Genomic DNA, 20877 nt, shown 5'->3' with positions numbered 1-20877 from the left:
AATTGAATTTGAATACCTTTTCATGGGTTATGAGGGCCCCAATTCACTGTCCTAAACCCCACAAAGCTGTCTTGAACGAGGCTTGTTCACACTATGTTACCTGCCTGTCTTTGGAATCACTTGCATTTTGGACCACTGCCCTAGCCCTGCTTCCCCATCCAATCTCATTTCTACCCACTGTCTTTCTCCATTTCTTGTACTTTACATTCAAGGCATTCTGAAGTAGTTGTGTGTCCCATAACAGACAGCTATGCTATTTTGTTATTTACTACATTGGAGCATTGCCAAGCTAAATCTAATTCATTCTTCAGAACAAAGCCTATTTGTCCCTTCCAAGAAGCTTTTCCTAAACCCCATTGGTACAAATCCTAGGTGCACTTTGGTGCTCTTTCCCATCTGTCGCTTAACACTAATTCCAACCCATATTTCACTATTGCTACTTAAGTTTACTTATAAGTATCACCCAACTAGACTGTAAAGCTCCTTGAGGGCAGAGTAGTGGACTTGTCTTTGTGTACCTAGTGCCAAGCACAGTGATTTTCACATGGTAGGCACTCATTAAACAGTGCCTACCGTTAGTATTACTGTTGAATAAATGGGAGAGATGAATGAGCAAATGACGAGAGGTTTTTTTTTTAAAACATGACCAGAGATCTGAGAAATGGCAAGAGAGCTGACAATTCTAAGAAATTGCACGTACTGTCATTAAGCATGTGGATTCAACTTTTATTTGTTGCCGAAACTCATCTTAACAATTTATACAGTCATGTGTCACTTAACGACAGGAATACATTCTGAGAAATTCGTCATTAGGCGATTTTGTAGTTGTATAAACATCATAGAGTATACTTAGACAAATTTAGTATAGCCTACTACACAACTAGGCTATGTGGTACATATAGGCTATATGGTATAGCCTATCATTCCTAGGCAACAAACCTGTACAATGTGTTACTATACTGAATACTGTAGGCATTTGTAACATAATGGTATTGTGTATCTAAACATATCTAAACAGAAAAGGTACAATAAAAACATGGTATTATAATCTTATGAGACCATTACTTATATGTAGTCTGTAGCTGATCGAAGGTTGTTAAGTGGCAGGTGACTTAGTTCTTTGGCTTTGCTCTCCCCATTAAATATTTGGAATACTCTTCCCTGGGTCTTCTGGTGCCACCCCAGAAATTCCTAAACTGAGATCCATTTATTCCTTATCATAGATGGGAGCTCCATGAACCCCCCTGAAACTAGAGGCCACATTTTGTGGGTTTGTTTCTTCAGTTTGTAGGAATAGGTTTTATAGGTGTGTGAAGGGTCTCTATACCCTCCCTGGCTGATGGCCACTTTAACAGCTTCAACTGCATCTGTGTCACCAACCCTTAAATGGGGCAGGCTGAACAACAAAAGGTTACATCACAGAAACTCATTATCTTTCGCCTCCCGACTGTCTCAATTCCCCTGCCAACAGACCCTATTATGACTATGTATCACTAACCACTAGATTATGGGATTTAAATCATCCAGAACTCCTTTCCTTCCTCAACCCTAGTTTTGGAGTCACAAAATCCAGTTCATTCTAAGTCATAAAATATTTCCAAGTTGATGCCTTTACTCTCCATCTTCCCTTAGTACAGACCATCATCTGCTTTTATCTAAACTCTTGACATTGCTTCTGCTTACTCCAGTCCACTCTTTTGTCACTCCTAGAGAGTTACACCCCTCTCCCAAATCCGATTATGCCATCGCCTTTGCCAAGTCCTGGTGCCTCTGGCAAAGATTCTTTGCTTGACCAGACTTTAGTCAGGCTTCTGAAGCTTCTCCTAGGCCCATCTGTGTACTTCCTTATGAAATCCAGCTGTAGCAAGAACCTTGCTGAGTCAGTTTAGCAAGCAGCCCCCATCTTCATTATCTGATGACCCTCAATATCTGATTTGAGTCTTCATGCTCCACCATCCGACAGGTGACGTCTCATCACACTGGCCTGTTTTCAGTAAAAATCCTCTTAGGTTGGTTTAGCCAGAATTCCCTTTACCTCTGCTGTTACCTTTTAGTAATTTCCATCCACTGACCCCCATCCTCCTCCTTGGCTGTAAATTCCCACCTGTCCATGCTGTATTCAGAGTTGAGCCTAGTCTCTCTCTCCCCCCACTGCAAAGTCCCATTGCCGTGGTCCCTATTCCTAACATGATGGTCCTGAATAATGTCTGCTTTAACATGCTTTACAAGGACCGTTGAATAACTTTTTGTGTAACACCCTTCAGATAAATTTAAACCCATTGATATGGTATACAGAACCCCTCAAAAGCCAATACACTCATAGGAATTCAAACATGCCATACCATTTCATGATGTTCTTCTCAATCTTCAAAACTTAGTTTACTGACTACTGTTTTCTCTGTCCTGACTTTCTGGCAGAATTAGTTTTTCTTTTCCCCATTTTCCAGAGCATCTGCTTTATACCTATATTGTAGCACTTGCTAGTGGTTTTGTAATTATGTTTTTTTAAAATATCTGTTTCTTCCTCTCATAACCCTCCAAAAGAGCTTTTAAATTAAAAATTCTTCCCTCTTATTTTCTTAGCTTATTATTGCATTGGCACATTGCCTGCCTCATTTAATTAATAAAAATAACAATCTACAACTTACTGAATGTTTACCATGTGCCAGCAGTTTATGTAAATCATCTTTAAATCTTCATAGCTCTATGAGGCAATGTGGTAAGCATTTGCTTTTTGCTGCCTACTTTCTGGACTCCCATCTTATTTGGAAAATCCTTAATTTTGACTCTTAATGGAAGCAGAGCCCGCCTCACACTTTGGAAACTAATTTGGGCCAATGTCCTTTTCCCCACTACCTGGTAGCTAGGGCCACCCAGTAGGGAACCCGTGGCCTCAAGCCCACATGTGGCCCTCCAGACCCCTGAGTGTGGCCCATTGACTGAATCCAAATTTTACGGAACAAATCCTTTTTTTTTTTTTTCTTTTTAAGACAGAGTCTCACTGTGTTGCCCCGGCTAGAGTGAGTGCCGTGGTGTCAGCCTAACTCACAGCAACCTCAAACTCCTGGGCTCAGGCAATCCTTCTGCCTCAGCCTCCCGAGTAGCTGGGACTACAGGCATGCACCACCATGCCCGGCTAATTTTTTCTATATATTTTTAGTTGTCCAGTTAATTTCTTTCTAATTTTAGTAGAGACGGGGTCTCGCTCTTGCTCAGGCTGGTCTCGAACTGCTGAGCTCAAATGATCCACCCGCCTCGGCCTCCCAGAGAGCTAGGATTACAGGCGTGAGCCACCGCGCCCGGCCAACAAATCCTTTTAATAAGGGGATTTGTTCTGTGAAGTTTGGATTCAGTCGAAAGGCCATCCATACTCAAGGATCCAGAAGGTCACATGTGGCCACATGGCCACAGGTTCCCTACCCCACTGGATGCTGTCACCTGAGAGTTGGAATCTGAATGTAAGGATGCAGAGATGGAGAGAAATGATTCACAGCAGTGTGGATGGCTGTGGCAGCCAGGGTCTGCTAGTGACAGTGTTGACAATGACATCCTAAATATGGCCCTGCACATTTTACACTCCTGGTTCTCCAGTATTCCCAGTGATACTGTGAGCTACATGATATTCTTTCAATACATTCTCTTTCTGGATCAATGAGCCAGAGTTTATTTCCATTGCCTTCAACCAAGAACCCGATAGACACAGAGAAGTTCTAGTATTATCCCCATTTTATAAAAGAGGAATGAGTAGGTGCTCAAGTGTTTATTTAACGAATAAATGAGATATATACAATACTATAACTTATATGAGAAATTTTGGTTATTTCCTCAGTTATTAACAAATCTGCACTAATATTAATCATCTGGAATTTATAGGGCAATAAATTGCAGGAAATAAGCAGGTCCTTAAAGAGATAATCTCACAGCTTTTCCCCCAGAGTATATCTTAACCTATAATCATACACCATCAATGTCTGCATCTACCATACTTTATCACGGGGAAAAAAACCTAACGTTTAATGTAATGACTGTGAAATCATAAATCATTTCTTTAGAAAGACTGAATGATATTTATCCTCCTGAATTTCCTCTGGAAAGAAAGTAGGCTAATATATTAGAAAGATTTTCAATATAAAGGACTAAAATTACAGCAGAAATGTCTTTTATAAATAGATAAATTTGAGGCTGGGCGCGGTGGCTCACGCCTGTAATCCTAGCTCTCTGGGAGGCCGAGGCGGGCGGATTGTTTGAGCTCAGGAGTTCGAGCCCAGCCTGAGCAAGAGCGAGACCCCATCTCTACAAAAAATAGAAAGAAATTAATTGGACAACTAAAAATATATAGAAAAAATTAGCCGGGCATGGTGGTGCATGCCTGTAGTCCCAGCTACTCGGGAGGCTGAGGCAGGAGGATCGCTTGAGCCCAGGAGTTTGAGGTTGCTGTGAGCTAGGCTGACGCCGTGGCACTCTAGCCCGGGCAACACAGTGAGACTCTGTCTCAAAAAAAAAAAAATCAAATGTGTGACTTAAAGAAGCTTTAAGAAAGTAGAAAAACAAGCTTGAATTAAATTTGGAGAAAGGAAACCATAAATATACTTGTTTTAGATAATCTGCATACATTGGGGATAAACAACAGAAAAATAAAAAAGAATTCAGTGGCACAATTCTGAAAGGTCAGTTCTCTGCAGTCTACATATATAATCCAGAAAATATGCCAAAAAATTAATGGTTTTTACAATCTGTAAAATTATGGTTTTATAAATTAATCCTAAATTGGTTAAAATTTAATCATTTTCAATGATAGTTTGATCCTTATTTAAACATTAATATAAACATAATTCTATCCTCAGATTGGATTTAATGCCTACAGGAAATAACCTGTGCGAACTTGTATTTTAGCACACTTTGTATTATATTGAATGTTTTATTTATGTGTCTGTGATCTCACTGAGGTCTCGCTTCTCTTTGGACATTCAGAGCCAGCTGGGACATAAAAGGTGTACATGCAGTAAAAGTTGGTGAAATGGGCTGAGCAGAATGAACTCCAGCTCTTTCAGATTCATACTCTTTCTTCAGAAATGAATTTTTTTTGGATACAGGGTCTTGCTCTGTTGCCCAGGCTAGAGTGCAGTGATGCGATCACAGCTCACTGCAGTCTTGAACTCTTGGGCTCAAGCTATCCTCCTGCCTCAGCTCCCTGAGTAGCTAGGACTACAGGAGTGTACCACAACATGTAGCTAATTTCTTTTTTTTATTATTATTTGTAGAGATGAAGTCTTGATATGTTGCCCAGGCTGTTCTCCAACTTCTGGCCTCAAGGGATCCTCCCACCTTGGCTTCCTAATAAAGTGCTAGGATTACAGACGTGAATCACTGCACCCTCCTAGAAATATTTTTTAGAACATTTTGGAGCTTTGTTATAGATGAGAAGGAGGGGGCTTTGCTCAATTATCCATAGGAACATAAAATTTAAATTTAAATGACTATTCTACAGGTGATTCAATCTTTATAAAGTATATATGTGCTGTTCATTTTATCTCATTTTTGTATAAAATGAATTTTCATAGTACTTGAAATGTTTATTTTCACCAATTATCCTTCAGTTTCACATGTGTAAGACATTCTACAATGTTGCCATCTTGCAAAAAATATAGAAATAAATTGTACTTTCAAGGTTATGAATGAAATATTCAAAGTTGGTACTATGTAATACAAAAACTACTATGTATATAACATAAAAAACAATAAAAGACTGGGGGTGGGGAGTACTATTTAAAGGAATTAGTGATACGCATTATTCTTCTGAAAAATGTTTATTAAATAAACAAAAAAATCGGTAGTGGCGGATTTCCTTGCCTTAAAAATAGTAGTATCCTGAAATAGATCAAGGAAGTATTGCGTAGTCACTGACCAGGAAGTTCCCAATAAATATGTGTCACAGTTAAATATTATCCTACAGTTAATAATAAACAAAAGTTCGAAGTGAACAAAGCATCAAATGAATTCAGAGAGTAGTTACTTGAGTTCATTCACCTCGGCTTTATTGAGATTTACCAAATAATTATTGTATTACTCAGCCTTTGCTGTGTAGCCAACAAAAACCTCAATGGCATATACAAAAAGCATTCATTTTCTTCCTAGACAGTATATGGGTCACGTGGGACAACTCTAGTTCAGTCTGCTTGTCAATAGAGTCTGTGTATGTGTCTCATGCTAGGGTTCAAAATGGATGTGCAATGACTACCTGGGGCATGTTCTCCTTTTGTCAGAGGTCAGAAATACGCGGTGCCTCTTATTAAAGCCTAGGATCACAGTTGACACAGTGCTACTTCTGCCTACATTCCCTTGGTCAGAACAATCAAGTGGATATCCCAGCCTCAATGGGGCAGGATGAATAGTTTTATTAATGTGTGGGGAGCCAATGTTTCCTAAACAATAAATAATCTAAATAATTTAATCTATCACCCCTACCAGTTATTCAAAATGACATATTAAAAGGGGTTGGTAGATTAAGAAGAGGCATGTGGAGGCTTTGAAGACACGGGTCATGTTTTATTTTTTACCTGGGTGATGGGCTATACAAGTGCGTTCACTTAGTGATAGTTTATTGAGTTATACCTTCATTCATGATCTGTGCACTTTTTATGCATGTGTAAAAATGTAGAAGGAAAACTATTTTCCTGTACACTAAGAGAATACTCTGACACCAATGTGTGTAGTAATTCTTCAACTCTTCCAAAACGAGCTGGGTGTCTTACATTCAATTCAATTTTGACCCAATATACCTAAACATAGGGCTCAGGCCTACAAGACTGTCCTCACTTCAGATGCCAGTCTCAAGTCCCAGGTTATCACCTGTACTTCTGACTGATCATCTATAAATTAGGGATTCCTACAACCCCCTTCTCAGGTTGGACAATTTGCTAGAGCGGTTCACAAAACTCAGGGAAAACGTTTACTTACATTTATCAGTTTACTTTAGAGGATGTAACATTCATATCTTTTGCCCTATAAAGAAGTAAATTTCATAGTTTTATTAAATTTTTAAAGATCTTGCAAGAAATATGCAACTCTATGTACTATGCAGAGTCAAAGAGATTACTAACCAAGATTAAAAACCCAAAGGATATATAAAAATAAAATTTTGGTATAGAAAATATACCATAAAGTCTACAAATAATAGATTATGGAAAAATACATTTGTAACAGAGATGGCAATGTAATAAGCAGAAGCCTTAAATATTAATGGGAAAAAAATACTAATCCAATGGAAAATGGTCAGATGATAGGCACAGTCACCACACACACACACAAAAAATACCAAAAAACCCTCAAATGTAAACTAATGATCAGGGAAATGCAAATCAAAGTATAGTGAAAAATAGCTTTATATGCAAAAGACTTGCAAAATTAAAAAGAGCTATAACACCTATTGGTGGGAACGCAGGATACATTGTATTTTAATAAATGGCTGTAGAAAATGTAAATTCTTACATCCTTTTGGAAAACAAGCTAGTAAAACCTACAGAAATTAAAAATAAACATGACCTGTGATCCAGCAATCCTTGTGAATCTTTTTGAAAGAAATAAAACCATCAGCATACAAAAGAAACAGGAAATATATTACATGATCATGGTTGCCAAAAAAATGGAAACAAAGTGAATGCCCATTAGTGTGATAGTCACAGATATATTCCTTTCCTTCCGGAAATACCGTAAGCGTAAATTTTGTTCCATCTGAAGTTAGGAGCGTCCACTGACTTAGGCTAGTGCAATGAGAATGGAAGTGACACCTCTGGGTAGCTTTACGAATCAACATGCTGCTGACCAGTTTCTCTACTCACTCTGGAGTGGCTATGGAAGCGTGTATCAACTAGAGCTTCATCAGTTTGGGTACATACCTGAAAAACAGAGCTCCTCTACTTTACTTTTTGGACAGGTAGCATCACCAAAGAAAAAAAGCTTTTTGGGGGCAGGGGCGGTGGCTCACGCCTGTAATCCTAGCACTCTGGGAGGCCAATGAGGAAGGATTGCTTGTGATCAGGAGTGGAGCAAGAGATCCCCCCCACACTCCCCACTCCCCCGTCTGTACTAAAAGTGGAAAAAATTAGCCAGGCATGGTGGGTCATCCCTCCCAGCTACTTGCGTGGCTGAGGCAAGGAGGATCGCTTGAGCCCAGGAGTTTGAGGTTGCTGTGAGCTATGTTGATGCCACTGTACTCTAGTCCTGGCAACAGAGCGAGACTCTGTCTCAAAAAAGAAAAGCTTTTTAGGGAAGGTAAGTCCTGAGATTCTGGAATTGTTGCTATAGCACAACCACCAAGCCTATTCTACTGATAGAGTAAGGGAATAGCTAAATAAATTATGGTCCATCATAAAATGAACTTTGATTATACCAAATGACCTAGATTGATTTCCACAAGATATGCTGAGACAAAAGAAAGATTCTGAAATGTGTTTATATAAATTATCCTAGTTTTTATAAGAAAAACAATTAACAAAAAATCTTTATACATATATTATTATATATAGATGTATACAAAAGATTATCTGAATATGGAGAAAAATATCCAAGAATACATACAAAGTTAAAATAGGTTATAAAGAAAATTAAAATCCAGACCATAATAAAAAAACAGTGATGTGATCACATGCCGGTTATCCACGTTTAATTATAATTACAAATATTGTTGAATAGATATGATCAAATAATTTTATATAGTATTTCATGAATCCTGATACTTTGATATCTTTTGGGTCTTACCTGCATCAAGAGGTTTTCACACACCTGGCTGAAAACATAACTAAGAAGCCATACTTCATTGGGAACTTCTTAGAAATGTAAATTTGCAGACCTCCTGAATCAAAAGCTCTGGATATAGGGCCCAGCAATCTGTTTTATCAAGCCTTCCAAGTAATTCTGATGCAAATTCAGGTTTCCTTATTTGAAAAGATGTAGCCTTATTTCAGAGGTTAAAATGTGTGTGTGTAGGGGGAATGTCCATCTTAGAAATAAGATAATTTATTAGATTCATTTTAACACACTCTTCTCTCTTCTTCCAATTTGCAAATGCTTTCCTTATTTTCAACCTAAATTCCTAATGATCAGATCTGATTGGCCTATTTTTGTTTGCTTTTTATTTACTAGGTCATATCACTACAAACTAACTTTCCTTATGATCAGGTGTCCACCTTAAATCCAATTAGCTATGACAGGAGGATAGGATGGAAGAGAGCAAGATACAAAACATAACTAGCTATGTTACAGGTGCTTTGGGCAGTTTCCCTAAGAAACATGTTTGGAAATGTTGCCTGATTAGGTCAAGTATAGTAAGTTGTTTAAATTTACACCATAAAGTACTTTTTCTGTGAAGACAATGGAATGTTCATATTTCAGGCTAATTTTATATTTTCTTGTATATTTAAAAATATAAAACTTTGGTGTCTAAAAAAATTTTAATGCTTTCTCTTTGGTAGTGTCACATGCTTTATAATTTTGCTTCCAAAATCAATTTTCTGTCAATAATATTTTCATTAGTCATTTTTTTTTTTTTTTTTACACAGAGTCGGGGTCTCAGTATGTTGCCCAGGCTAGAGTGCAGTGGCTATTCACAGGTGCGATCATAGTGCACTACGGCCTCGAACTCCTGGTCTCAAGTGGTCCTCCCACCTCAGCCTCCTGAGTAGCTGGGACTACAGGTGTGTGCCACCATGCTGGCTTGTTTTCTGTCCATTTTTCAGCTGTATACATTTAATATTAATACATTTAATTCATAATCTTTTCTTTATAAAGAAAAAAAAACATTAGTTCTGACTGGGACAAAGGAACACCCTTTCCTGTTCTTATTGCATGTTTCTAAAGAGAACATTTCAAATAAAATGTCCAAATTATGTCTTATTATTTCAGCATTTCTATTATCAGTCATAATTGTATCCTTTACTTTAAATATAGTAATTCATAATTTGTTTAAAATACTAGAGGCTTACACTCATTCTTGTTCTCCAGTAATGCTTTCATTACCATTGTGATCTTTTCAACATTTGATTACATTATTCTTCTGCTTGAAATGCTTCAATGACTTTTTAGGATATGACCAAAATCTTGAATATGGCTTCAAGGCCCTGCATAATTAAGTCCCAGCCTACCTTTCTACCTCACTCTGAGTTCCAGTTACACAGGCCTCCTTTAATTTTATTTTAAAAATTTGAAAATGTTTAAACATAAAAAATAACAAGGCCGGGCATGGTGGTTCATGCCTGTAATCCTAGCACTTGGGAGGCTGAGGCAGGAGGATCACTTGAGCCCAGGATTTCAAGACCAGCATGGGCAACAGTGAGACCCTGTCTCTACAGAAAAATAGAAAAATTAGCCAGCCATGGTGATGCACACCCATAGTCCCAGCTGCTCAGCAGGCTGAGGCAGGGGGATCACCCGAGGCCAAGAGTTTGAGGCTGCAGTGAGCTATGATCGTGCCACTGCACTCTACCCCAGGCAACAGAGTGAGACCTTGACGCAAAAAATGAAACAAAAAACAGAAACAAAAACAAACCACAATTCAACAACCCCCATACATCCAGTTTCAATAATAATCAAGATTCTGCCACAGTGCATCTCTAAAAAAATACATATACATCTTATCTATTTTCATTTTATCTAGTACAGGTTCACCTAGCCTCTAAGGTAAGATTGTAAATTCAAAGTCCAGCTTTGCTGGGGAAGCTATTTCTTTGGACCTGTTTGTCCTGGATATTGGGAGTAATAACAGCACATTTCTCATAAGGTCATTGTGAGAAATAAATTAATTCACTCATTTAAAATGCTGACCAATGTCTGGCATATAGTACATGCTTAATAAATGAGCCCATTACCATTTAAGACAAATCACAGATTCCTACTTCAGGGCCTTTGCGCAGCCTGTAAGTGCTTCCTCTCTTCCCCTTGCAGCCTTTGTTCAGTTATGTCTAACCAGTAATTCAAATGTCACACCTCAGGGAAGACTTCCCTAACTTTCTAGATTAGGCTATTTTATCTTAATACACTCTGTACTTTTCCTGTATGGCACTTACTTGAAATTATTAATTTGTGAGGCTGATTAACAACAGATGCCTTTCTCATTATACATAAGGAAGCTCCATGAGGAGGAAAGATGGTATCTGTTTGGCTCCGTTTTACAGGCAACACCTAGTACAAAGTAGGTACTCAAAACATTTATTCAGTATTTGAGGACTAATTTCATCTAATTTGATGAAATCCTCTCCTGTCGCCATGTATAAAGCTAATTATGAAAACATAACAACAATACATTTTATAACAGGTTTGAACAACTTCTCAGTATTTGAGGGGTTAAAAACATTGGAAGTATATTAATACTTTCTAGCTTATAAAGAGTACTTTTTTGCACAGATTTCTTTAGAAGAAAAAAATGCTTCTAGGTATAGTTTGTCTATTGTAGTTTAATTCTAAAATAGACAATGGAGTGGATTTTGGGGGAGGTTTAATCTAGCAGTTAAGTGATTCAGATATAAACAGAAGGAAAAGCCTCCAGATAATCTTTAGATTCACTTTCATATATTTACACAATTTCTTGGTATAAGTTTAGGGGATCTGATGACCTTAAAAAAGATTATTATCACCAAATCCACTCTTCTACAAGAATCCACTTGTATATAAGAATCAGATTGGTAATTTTTTCATCACAATGGTTATTTTCATAATAATGATTAAAGAAAAATGCTCCTCATGGAAATTCACTTCTCCAAGAAACTAGTCACTTATTTTCAAGTTTCCAAAAAATATACCCAACTATTAATGTAAACAACAAAAAACCTTAAATCCGTTTCAAAAGCATCTTCTATTGAAGTTCAGTTCACACCCCCCCCCCCCCCCCCAAATAGTTAGCTCTATGTCTTTTGATGAGTAGTATTTATAAGGAAGTTTAGAGAGCCAGGCTAGGAGAGAAAGCAGATATGGCCAAATTCTATAGTATGCTGTGTTCTATCTATATTTTCCTCATGTTCTGCATGTTAGCATATTAAAGGCTCCTAGATGTCCTGTAAAGAAACCTGCTAACTGGGTTTGAACTGTTTTCTAAACTTACTTCACCACAGAATCTATTATAACGAAGTTACCAAACACACTTGAGAATTGTTGGTCTGCCTGCATTCTACGGATTAACTAGTCCAGAATCCTATTAAAAACATAAAACAATCTTGCGTTTAGTGGTCCCCTGACTCCTGGTGACCCATACTTTAAAAGTTCACAAACCAGCCATTTAATAATTCATCTTAGAGCTGGCTCTGTGGCACAATGGATAATGCATTAGACTTCTAATAATTCACCTTAGAATCTTATCAGAGTTTATGTATACTACTATATAATTTGCACAATCTACTTTCTTCCTTTGAAAATCAGGACATTTGCTGGTCTCCAATCTACAAGCACTTTAATACAGGCTGAGCATCCCAAATGCAAAAATCTGAAATTCAAAATGCTCCAAAATCCGAAACTTTTTGAGCGCCAGCATGATACTCAAAGGAAATACTCATTGAAGCATTTTGGATTTTTGGATTTGGGATGCTCAATAGTAAGTAAAATGCAAAGATTCCAAAATCCAAAAAACATCTGGTCCCAAGCATTTCAGATAAGGGATACTCAACTTGTACTTTAATTTCTTAAGGCTTAGTAACAACAATTTAATGAACTCAGTGATCCCAAGTTAGTAATGGGAATTTGGGAGGAAGTAAAGTGTTATCTTAAAGCATCTCAGGAAAGAAAATGCAGACAAGCCTATCCTTCCTTATCTTTGGGACCACCAACTAGAAAACCATCAAGGACATACAGTGATCCTTTTAAATCAGTGGCTTGCTACAAGGAAGTGTGCACAAAAATATCTGGGAAATACTTTCAAAATATATGGCACCACTGGCGTTGAGACCCTGGGTATGTGTACTCTGAAAAGCTCCCCAGGTGACTTTAATGCACATTTCTAGATAAAAATTCTAGTTTTGGATACTATCCTCCTCACTGTAATCATCCGCACTAAGGACAATTTAACAGTAATCATTTGCAATAAAGACCTCTAAGCTTTTAACTTTTCTTTTCGAGTGTTTCAGGCCATGTGTCTATGGCATCTTTCTCTGAGTACATTACACCCTGATTTCCTTAATGGTGTTTTAGAGTACTCTACCACTATTCCTTAATCTGGAGTATCAGAATTAAGATGATAGAGCTACTTTTCCTTATAGTTCATATTGCTACCACTTGATCACACAATTCTCCCTCTACATTTAGATTTGTTTTGTAACAGCAGTTTTCGTATCCCTCTTCCTTCTTCCAGAAGGTAGGAAAATGACAAATGTACCAGAAACCCCTATTGGACTATTTCAGTACATTTCCCAAGACAGTCTGGTCTTGCCTGTGTGCTTGGTTGTCTATAGTTGTTAAACTATTCATTTACATTCACTCGGCTAGACAGTCCATAGGATGCCCTCACAATAATCCCCTCCCTCTCCTTTAGTCCTTAAAGTGATCAACAGAGCAGCTTGTTATCATTATCTCCTCTAGACATACAGCACTACATTGCCTCATCTCTTAAGAGTTCTGTTTCTCCTGATCAAGTTATTCTCTTCCATTTTTATATTCCAGTAGCTTTATTCCACCACATCTTGGTCATATATTATGGACTAAAATATGTTCTTTATTATTCCTGTTCAGTGAATTGTCTAAGACTTTAAGTACAATTTTTGATTTTTGGAAAATTTATACTCTTACTCTATTTTTACATTGTCTTATAGTCTTCAGAGATTATAGTTTTTGAAAAAAATACTGAATTCATTTTGGTGACTTAAAACAAGTTGTAATTTAGAAAATCATCTTACGCTTTCAAATAAAACCTCCTACATTTAATTGACTAAGAATTTAAGCATAGATTACTCTGTAAAGAAAAGCTGTTTTAGGCATATGTGAACATACTATCTGAAGTGGGTATAGTAACATCAAAGGGAAGGGACTAGTTAAACACCACCACCTCTGCTCCTAAACTACCAAGAGCCGAGACATACAAATTTTATGGCAAGTAATCTAAAACTCTTCTCAAAATGATTAACTGTTATTCTATCCAACAAGAAAACCAATACAACAGATCTATCTAATTAGTTAAGACACCAGATACTCGTCATGCAGTTTCAGTGTCTAGTAACAATCCTCTAGACTTTAAAGTTCAATTTCACAACTTCTAAGTACTAATAACATATTTTAAAAGGTTGATATCCACTTTAAACTACACAGAAGTACCAGAGTACACAACTTTCAAGTGAATGTGTGTATATACCAACCTGGCAGCTTCCAAAGATTTTCAACATATATATTGCAAAGTCATTAGCTTAACTTCCAAAAATAAAATTTCACATGAGGTGGGAGAAATAGCATCAAATAGCTGAGTACTCTCTCTCTAGAAAGCTGACATACATCAATCTATATTTTTCACGTCAAAACATAATTGACTTGAATTCGCCCAAGGGACAAATTTATTTTTATCTTCCCAAAATTATCCAAGAGTGCAAAATGTAACTATTAGAAATTTAAAAAACAATTAAACATTTTAGAATATATTTTTCATTATCTTCAAATTCTGACAAAATACAGTTCATTTAAAAAAATTAACTATGCCAATTTTGCTTATTGCTATTAGGTTTTTTAAAAAAACAATTTTCATTTTTTGTCTTAGTTTCATTAGAGATCCAAAAGTCTTTTGCCATATTCAGTAAATAATAAAATTAAACTCTTCTTTTTCATATCTAAGCTAATTATCTGAGCTAACAGCTCCAAGTTAACACTAAAAAGAAATAATCAGAAATTTTAAAAAAATTGTCAGGATAGTTCAAAGTAACAAAGAAACAACTCTACAATTGATACCGCTAATGGTGACCACCCTTAGGCTTACATTTTAATATTTCACTTACTGAATGTGTCTCAATAGACTTTTTTTTGTTTGTTGTTAAATAACACTCCCATCTACTCCTAACACACCCATGGGCTTTATTAAATTCAAGAAAATAACCTCGAATGTTGGTCAGAATGCCAGAGATGGCCAAATTAGAAATAAAATAATTGCTGATGACAAAAATGGCCTTCTTTTTATTCTCAACTATTTTTGATATATGTGTATTTAAAAATTCATTATTTAACAAAAAATGACTTTTAAAATATATATTTGAAGTCTCAAAAGTTAATTTGAAAGAAATGTATACCATTTCATTTGAAAAATAATGAATAGCTTCTGTAGATATATGTAAGATCCTTATATGAGTTGTAAATCTGTCATCAAAACCATCACATTTTAGTATTTTTAAAGGAGAATTCCAGGAAGATTTTTGCTGCATTATGCAATTGATCAAATACAGTACTTTTACATGTAAAAATAATTTACACTGAAAAACTTAAGCAAAAAGTCTGATACTTTATCAAAATAACAGGAACAAAATGAGCAATGAAAAAATAGCAAAAGCTATTACAAAAAATAGTAAATTCCTATTTAAATTTCTGTGTTTACACAGATTAAAAATGTTCATCAATTAATTATATCACACAGATTGTAGCACACTTTAAGCTATAATATAGAAAGGTAACATGGGATATTTAAAATTGAAGCTGCACTTACCAAAACAGTTTTAACCTGAGTCTTTGATGTCTTCAGAAATACATTTGACAACAATGTATGCAAGTATAGTTATATTTTAGTGATATAATTCAAGATTTTTTTTTTGAATTGCTCTTAACACTGCTTCTTAAATATTTGTGTAAAATTATAAATATTTATTACATTTCTTGTGTTTTCTGAACACACAGGAGTATATAAATTGAAAAGCTATGACTTTTTTCTTGCTATACAAGCATATGAAGATGTCTTCTTAGTTCAGAATATCTTAGATTTAATTTTATTTTCACATTTTGAGTTGTGAAAATATTGTAAAGGGTCAAAAGATTACCATAGATATTTGAATATTCCCATGAAATATGTCACACCCACTGAGGAATTATACAAGCTTCACTAAAGAATATCAAATTAATCATTTCCTCCTATAAATATTTTCTTTTTATTTTGTGTTTAGAAGTTGCAATTTTAAGTACTATTAACAGAAAATACAAAACAAAAGCTTCCTAACAAGTGAAAAAAATAATTATAAATGCTGGAAAAATTGGCCTCATTAACATATTTACAGACTTTTACTTGATACATACTCCTTTGGAAATTAATTATATGACATTTTTACAAGCATTAAAATTTCCAAATCACTCTGAGTAGTGAGCACTTCAGTTCTTTACTGTCTATACCCAAAGTTGAAAGTCATTTAGTTTCTGAAGGCAGAACTGACAAGCAACAGAAATGGTCAATCTGAGATACTGTTGACATATTGCTCTGTTCCTTCGCCTAAAGATGCTTCTGTTGAGTAAGTGTCATTATGTTTTTTTTTCTCTTTGCTCTGATCTTCCTGCAGCTTCAGAATTATGTTTCGGATTTCTTCTCTTTTTGTTCTCATTCTTGGAGGAGGAAACCAGTTTGCCAAATTCATAGGTAGTTCAAAATTGAGTACTGGATTCTGAAAATAAAAATATTAAATGCGTATTAAAAATGATAATAAATAACATTTTAGTTTTAATCACATAAAACATCCCAAAGTTAGGCCGGGCGCGGTGGCTCACGCCTGTAATCCTAGCTCTCTGGGAGGTCGAGGTGGGCGGATTGTTTGAGCTCAGGAGTTCGAAACCAGCCTGAGCAAGAGCGAGACCCCGTCTCTACTAAAAATTAGAAAGAAATTAATTGGACAACTAAAAATATATAGAAAAAAAATTAGCCAGGCATGGTGGCGCATGCCTGTAGTCCCAGCTACCCAGGAGGCTGAGGCAGTAGGATCGCTTGAGCCCAGGAGTTTGAGGTTGCTGTGAGCTAGGCTGACACCCCGGCACTCACTCTAGCCAGGGCAACAGAGTGAGACTCTGTCTCAAAAAAAAAAAAAACATTCCAAAGTTAAAAGGAGAAATCAATAACTAATTCAATATGTATTTACAATTACATATAAATCTCTATCACATGCTAGGCATTATGCTAGGCACTGGATTATGTAAGATACAGTTTCTGCCTATAAATCTTAAAATCTAGATGAGGGGCTGGCAAATTACAGCCAGTGAGTCAAATTCTACCCATTGCCTGTTTTTGTAATAAAGTTTTATTGGAACATAGCCATACTAACACATTTACGTATGGTCTATGGATGCTATCACTAGATAACAGTAGAACTGAAAGTAACAACAGAGACCATATAGCCACAAAGCCTAAAATATTTACTATCTGGCCCTTTATAAAAATGTTTGCCAGGCCAAGACCAACCTCAGCAACACAGCAAGACCCCAACTCTACAAAAAATTAAAAAACAGTAGGGCATGGTGGCACATGCCTGTTAGTCCTAGCTACTCAGGAGGCTGAGGGCAGGAAGATCACCTAAGCCCAGGAATTTGAGGCTACAGTGAGCTATAATTGTGCCATTTACACTCCAGCCTGGGTGACACGGCAAGATCCTTTCTCTTTAAAAAAAAAAAAAAAAAGGCTTGCCAGCCCCAGAGAGATGATATCTGACATTAATGACAGAACTCACAGGACTTAGTGGTTCATACATTGGATGGTCAATGAAGAAGGAAGGTGTCAAGATGACTGTAAAGAATCAAGGGAGGTATGTCTGGGACTATACCTCTGAGGTCAAACCCAGAAAATGAGGAAGAAATGGTCAACAGTATCAAATGGTGCTGGGAGATCAATAACAATTTTAATATAAAGGTAAGGATGAAACCAGATTTTAGGTATTTGAGAAGCAAGTAGGATTTGTGGAAATGGAGACAGAGAATATAAATACTTCGAGAAATATATCTGTGAAGAGGAGAAGAGAGGGTAAAAGAGGCAGTCTGATTCAAGGGAGAGATTTCTTAAGGTGGAAAGAGCCAATAGAAAGGGCGAGTTGATTGATCAGTCACAGAATGAGCTAAATAAACCTTGGATTTGATGAACTATATATACAGTGCTTTTATGCCTTGAAAGTTCTCCAATTTGAAAGTTTTTGCTCCCTGGAATAACTTCTGAAATAATAACTTTCAAAACTCTTTAAAATATTTGCTCATTGTGTTTTTTACTAACATAGTCAAGTGCACTATTTTATTATTTATTTTATCAGATCCGACAAACTGAAACCCACCTCAAAAAAGCTCTCTACATATTGCAATATGTATACACCACAGTCACTGAAGTTGTTTTGCTGGGGTACTTTTGGATTAGAGCCCTTCATAACATCTTTGGAAAAACTTCTTTTGCTTCCTTTTTTAACTTCCCATTCCACTTCTAAATACCTGCAATAATGCATATACAGTAAAAATATACATATACCTAAATATACATAGTTCCTCATCCCCACCAGAATACAAAACAAAGTACAAGGTGTGATTTTGAACTTACTCTCTTAATATTTTGACAACATTTGACCTAGAAGGGCCTCTGAGTGAGTCCATAAGTAGGATACAAGGTCTGCAGGGTACAAATGACCAAAAGTTAAATACTTTATAATATTACAAAGGCATAAAAAGATTAAAAGTGGCATATTTACAATAAAATTTAAAACCTTAAAAGTTTCCTTTGTATGCCTCTCAGTAAACACTGGGGAGAAAAAATGAATCTTATAGATATATATGAACCTTACAGTCCAATGATACTTAAGTATCTATGGTTATATTAGATATTAAATTACAAAATATTAATTTAATCATATCTTAGTTATAAATATTTTACACTAAAGTTTCACAGTTGGTTCCTAAAAATACTTCAAAATTAGTAGGAAGTCAAAACAATTCTGAAAATTTGGAACATACTCATATTCCAAATCAACAAAAGTGGGACCATGCAAAAGTAGAAGGAAAATAATCCAATTTTAACCCAAACCTATTATAGACATCATCACATTAGTTTAGAATGCTGTGTTTTTTCCAAGATTCCACTTCAGAACACTCTGTATAACTTAGATTCAACCTTCAAAGATTTAATTATGTAAAGTTATGTTATAAACTCAATTAAGTGAGGAAGTGTAATATAGTGCCAAAAGTCCCAAAACGTTTAAAGATCCAGGTTCTTCCTAGCTAAAATTTTATGAAATTTGGAGGAGATCCCTTCACTATCCTAGGTCTCTATATATTCCATTAAAAGTGAAGTTTGCTTTTGAAAGTCTCTTAATGGAGTTTCCATTAAACTTTTCTACAAAAATGTCAAAGGAGATTAAGCCTAGAAATTGGTAATACTTTATCTAAGAAGTTCAGAGTCTCTGGAGAGACACTTCAGAAGAATCATGTACTTCTGAAAACCAAAACTGACTCACTACTGTTTGGGGTTCCCATCTGGAACATGTCCCTCAGGACTGCCTTGAGTCACTCCACAGCTTTCATGCAGTAGCAATGAAACCAGTGTAAACTCCAACCCCAAGTTATTATTTTGATATATAATGTTTTCTGCTCCAAAGCACCACATATCAAAAGGAATAGTGGTTCGCGATCAAAACTGTATGTGCAGAAGTGCAAGCAGAGGCTGGGAAAATTGGCAAATGGAGAACTGAAATGAATACCTATTTTTTCCTCCTTAATTCCTGGACAGCATGCCCCAAGTTTCCTCACTGACCCTGACAGCATTTGTGAGTTTTGTTTTAGTATTTGTTTAAATAAAAACTGTTCAGTTATGTTTTATTTTATGAATGTACTTAAACAAAAATTATCATGGAGTTTGGAAGATAAAACAGTTAATGCTTACTGTTTACAGATAGTAGGTTTTAAATGCCACTGTCCTATTTCTGAATTGCAGTTGTCATCAGCAAGGAATCCATCATCACTGCTATCATCCTATAAAAGACAGCCTCCTGTTAATATTGAAAATATGCAATCTAAATAACTAATAACCTAACAAAATAGCATCATTGGGGACAAACATCTTTGTAACAAATATGTAAAAAAAATTTCTATTTAGGTGATCAGACACTTAATTCCAATTACCTAATGCTTTAAAAAAATCTAATGACATTTTAGTGGGGGGGAAAAAAAAACCTAACAACCAGAGATTTATAAGAAATTGTTACATCTATTCACTCAATCTACAATAAATCTTAAAGACTGAATATATTATGACTGATTCTTCTGCAAAATATTATTACTCTGATTTTAGTTTATTTTTACAAAAATTTAGTTTGCTAAGACAGCTGTTTCACAACAGGACATAAATAATCTATATTTATTATTATTTTACATGAATAATTTTTTTCACATCAGAAATATTAATATTTAAAGGTTTTTTGGAAACACTGTTTTCCTTGAGACACCCGTATTTTCACTGCACTTGAGAGAAGACAGCTTAAGGACACTGTATCCTTATTCTACAGGTTTGCTTGAATGTAAAATAAGTAAGGAATTTTTTGAGACAGCTTCTGGCAACTTTATGAATGGAATAATCAACAATAGGAATAACAGCAATAATAAAGCACAGTCAGATTAGCTAGTTCACAAAATAGGTAACTGCTATCACCAAAAGAGCCAAAGAGTAAGTGCTCGTTATAAACCATGAATGTGATCCCTTCTATATGTTAGAGAGAAAAACTGTATTTTACAGCCATACATTGTAAACCAAGGGATATCACAAAAAAATAGCTTTTGTTCACACATGAAGAGAGTAATACGAAAAAAGGAAAAATGGTATGGTATAAAGCTATCTTCACTATTAGACAAACGATTCAGTTTGTCCTAAAAACTAAAGAAAAGTCAGAGAATTAAAGGTATGGTATGCTATAAGATTCTTATAAACTTTTCTCT

General features: G+C 35.8%; 1 protein-coding gene across 1 annotated transcript in view; it reads right to left on the bottom strand.

Annotated features, from left to right (window-relative positions):
- Window positions 1-16061: 16061 nt before the first annotated feature.
- SENP6 (SUMO1/sentrin specific peptidase 6) overlaps window positions 16062-20877 on the bottom strand; it is a 104226-nt gene continuing 99410 nt past the window's right edge. Inside the window, exons 20-24 of the mRNA XM_012646040.1 lie at window positions 20553-20644; window positions 19829-19917; window positions 18494-18562; window positions 18237-18387; window positions 16062-16592 (exon numbers count right to left, since the gene is read on the bottom strand). Of these exons, the coding sequence (XP_012501494.1) occupies window positions 16383-16592; window positions 18237-18387; window positions 18494-18562; window positions 19829-19917; window positions 20553-20644 (611 nt within the window). The 3' untranslated portion in view covers window positions 16062-16382. The remainder of the gene's footprint in view (window positions 16593-18236; window positions 18388-18493; window positions 18563-19828; window positions 19918-20552; window positions 20645-20877) is intronic.

The sequence above is a fragment of the Propithecus coquereli genome, unplaced genomic scaffold (genome assembly GCF_000956105.1).
Source record: "Propithecus coquereli isolate 6110/MARCELLA unplaced genomic scaffold, Pcoq_1.0 Scaffold24, whole genome shotgun sequence".
Taxonomy (NCBI): domain Eukaryota; kingdom Metazoa; phylum Chordata; class Mammalia; order Primates; family Indriidae; genus Propithecus; species Propithecus coquereli.
This window is presented reverse-complemented; position numbering and strand designations above follow the sequence as displayed.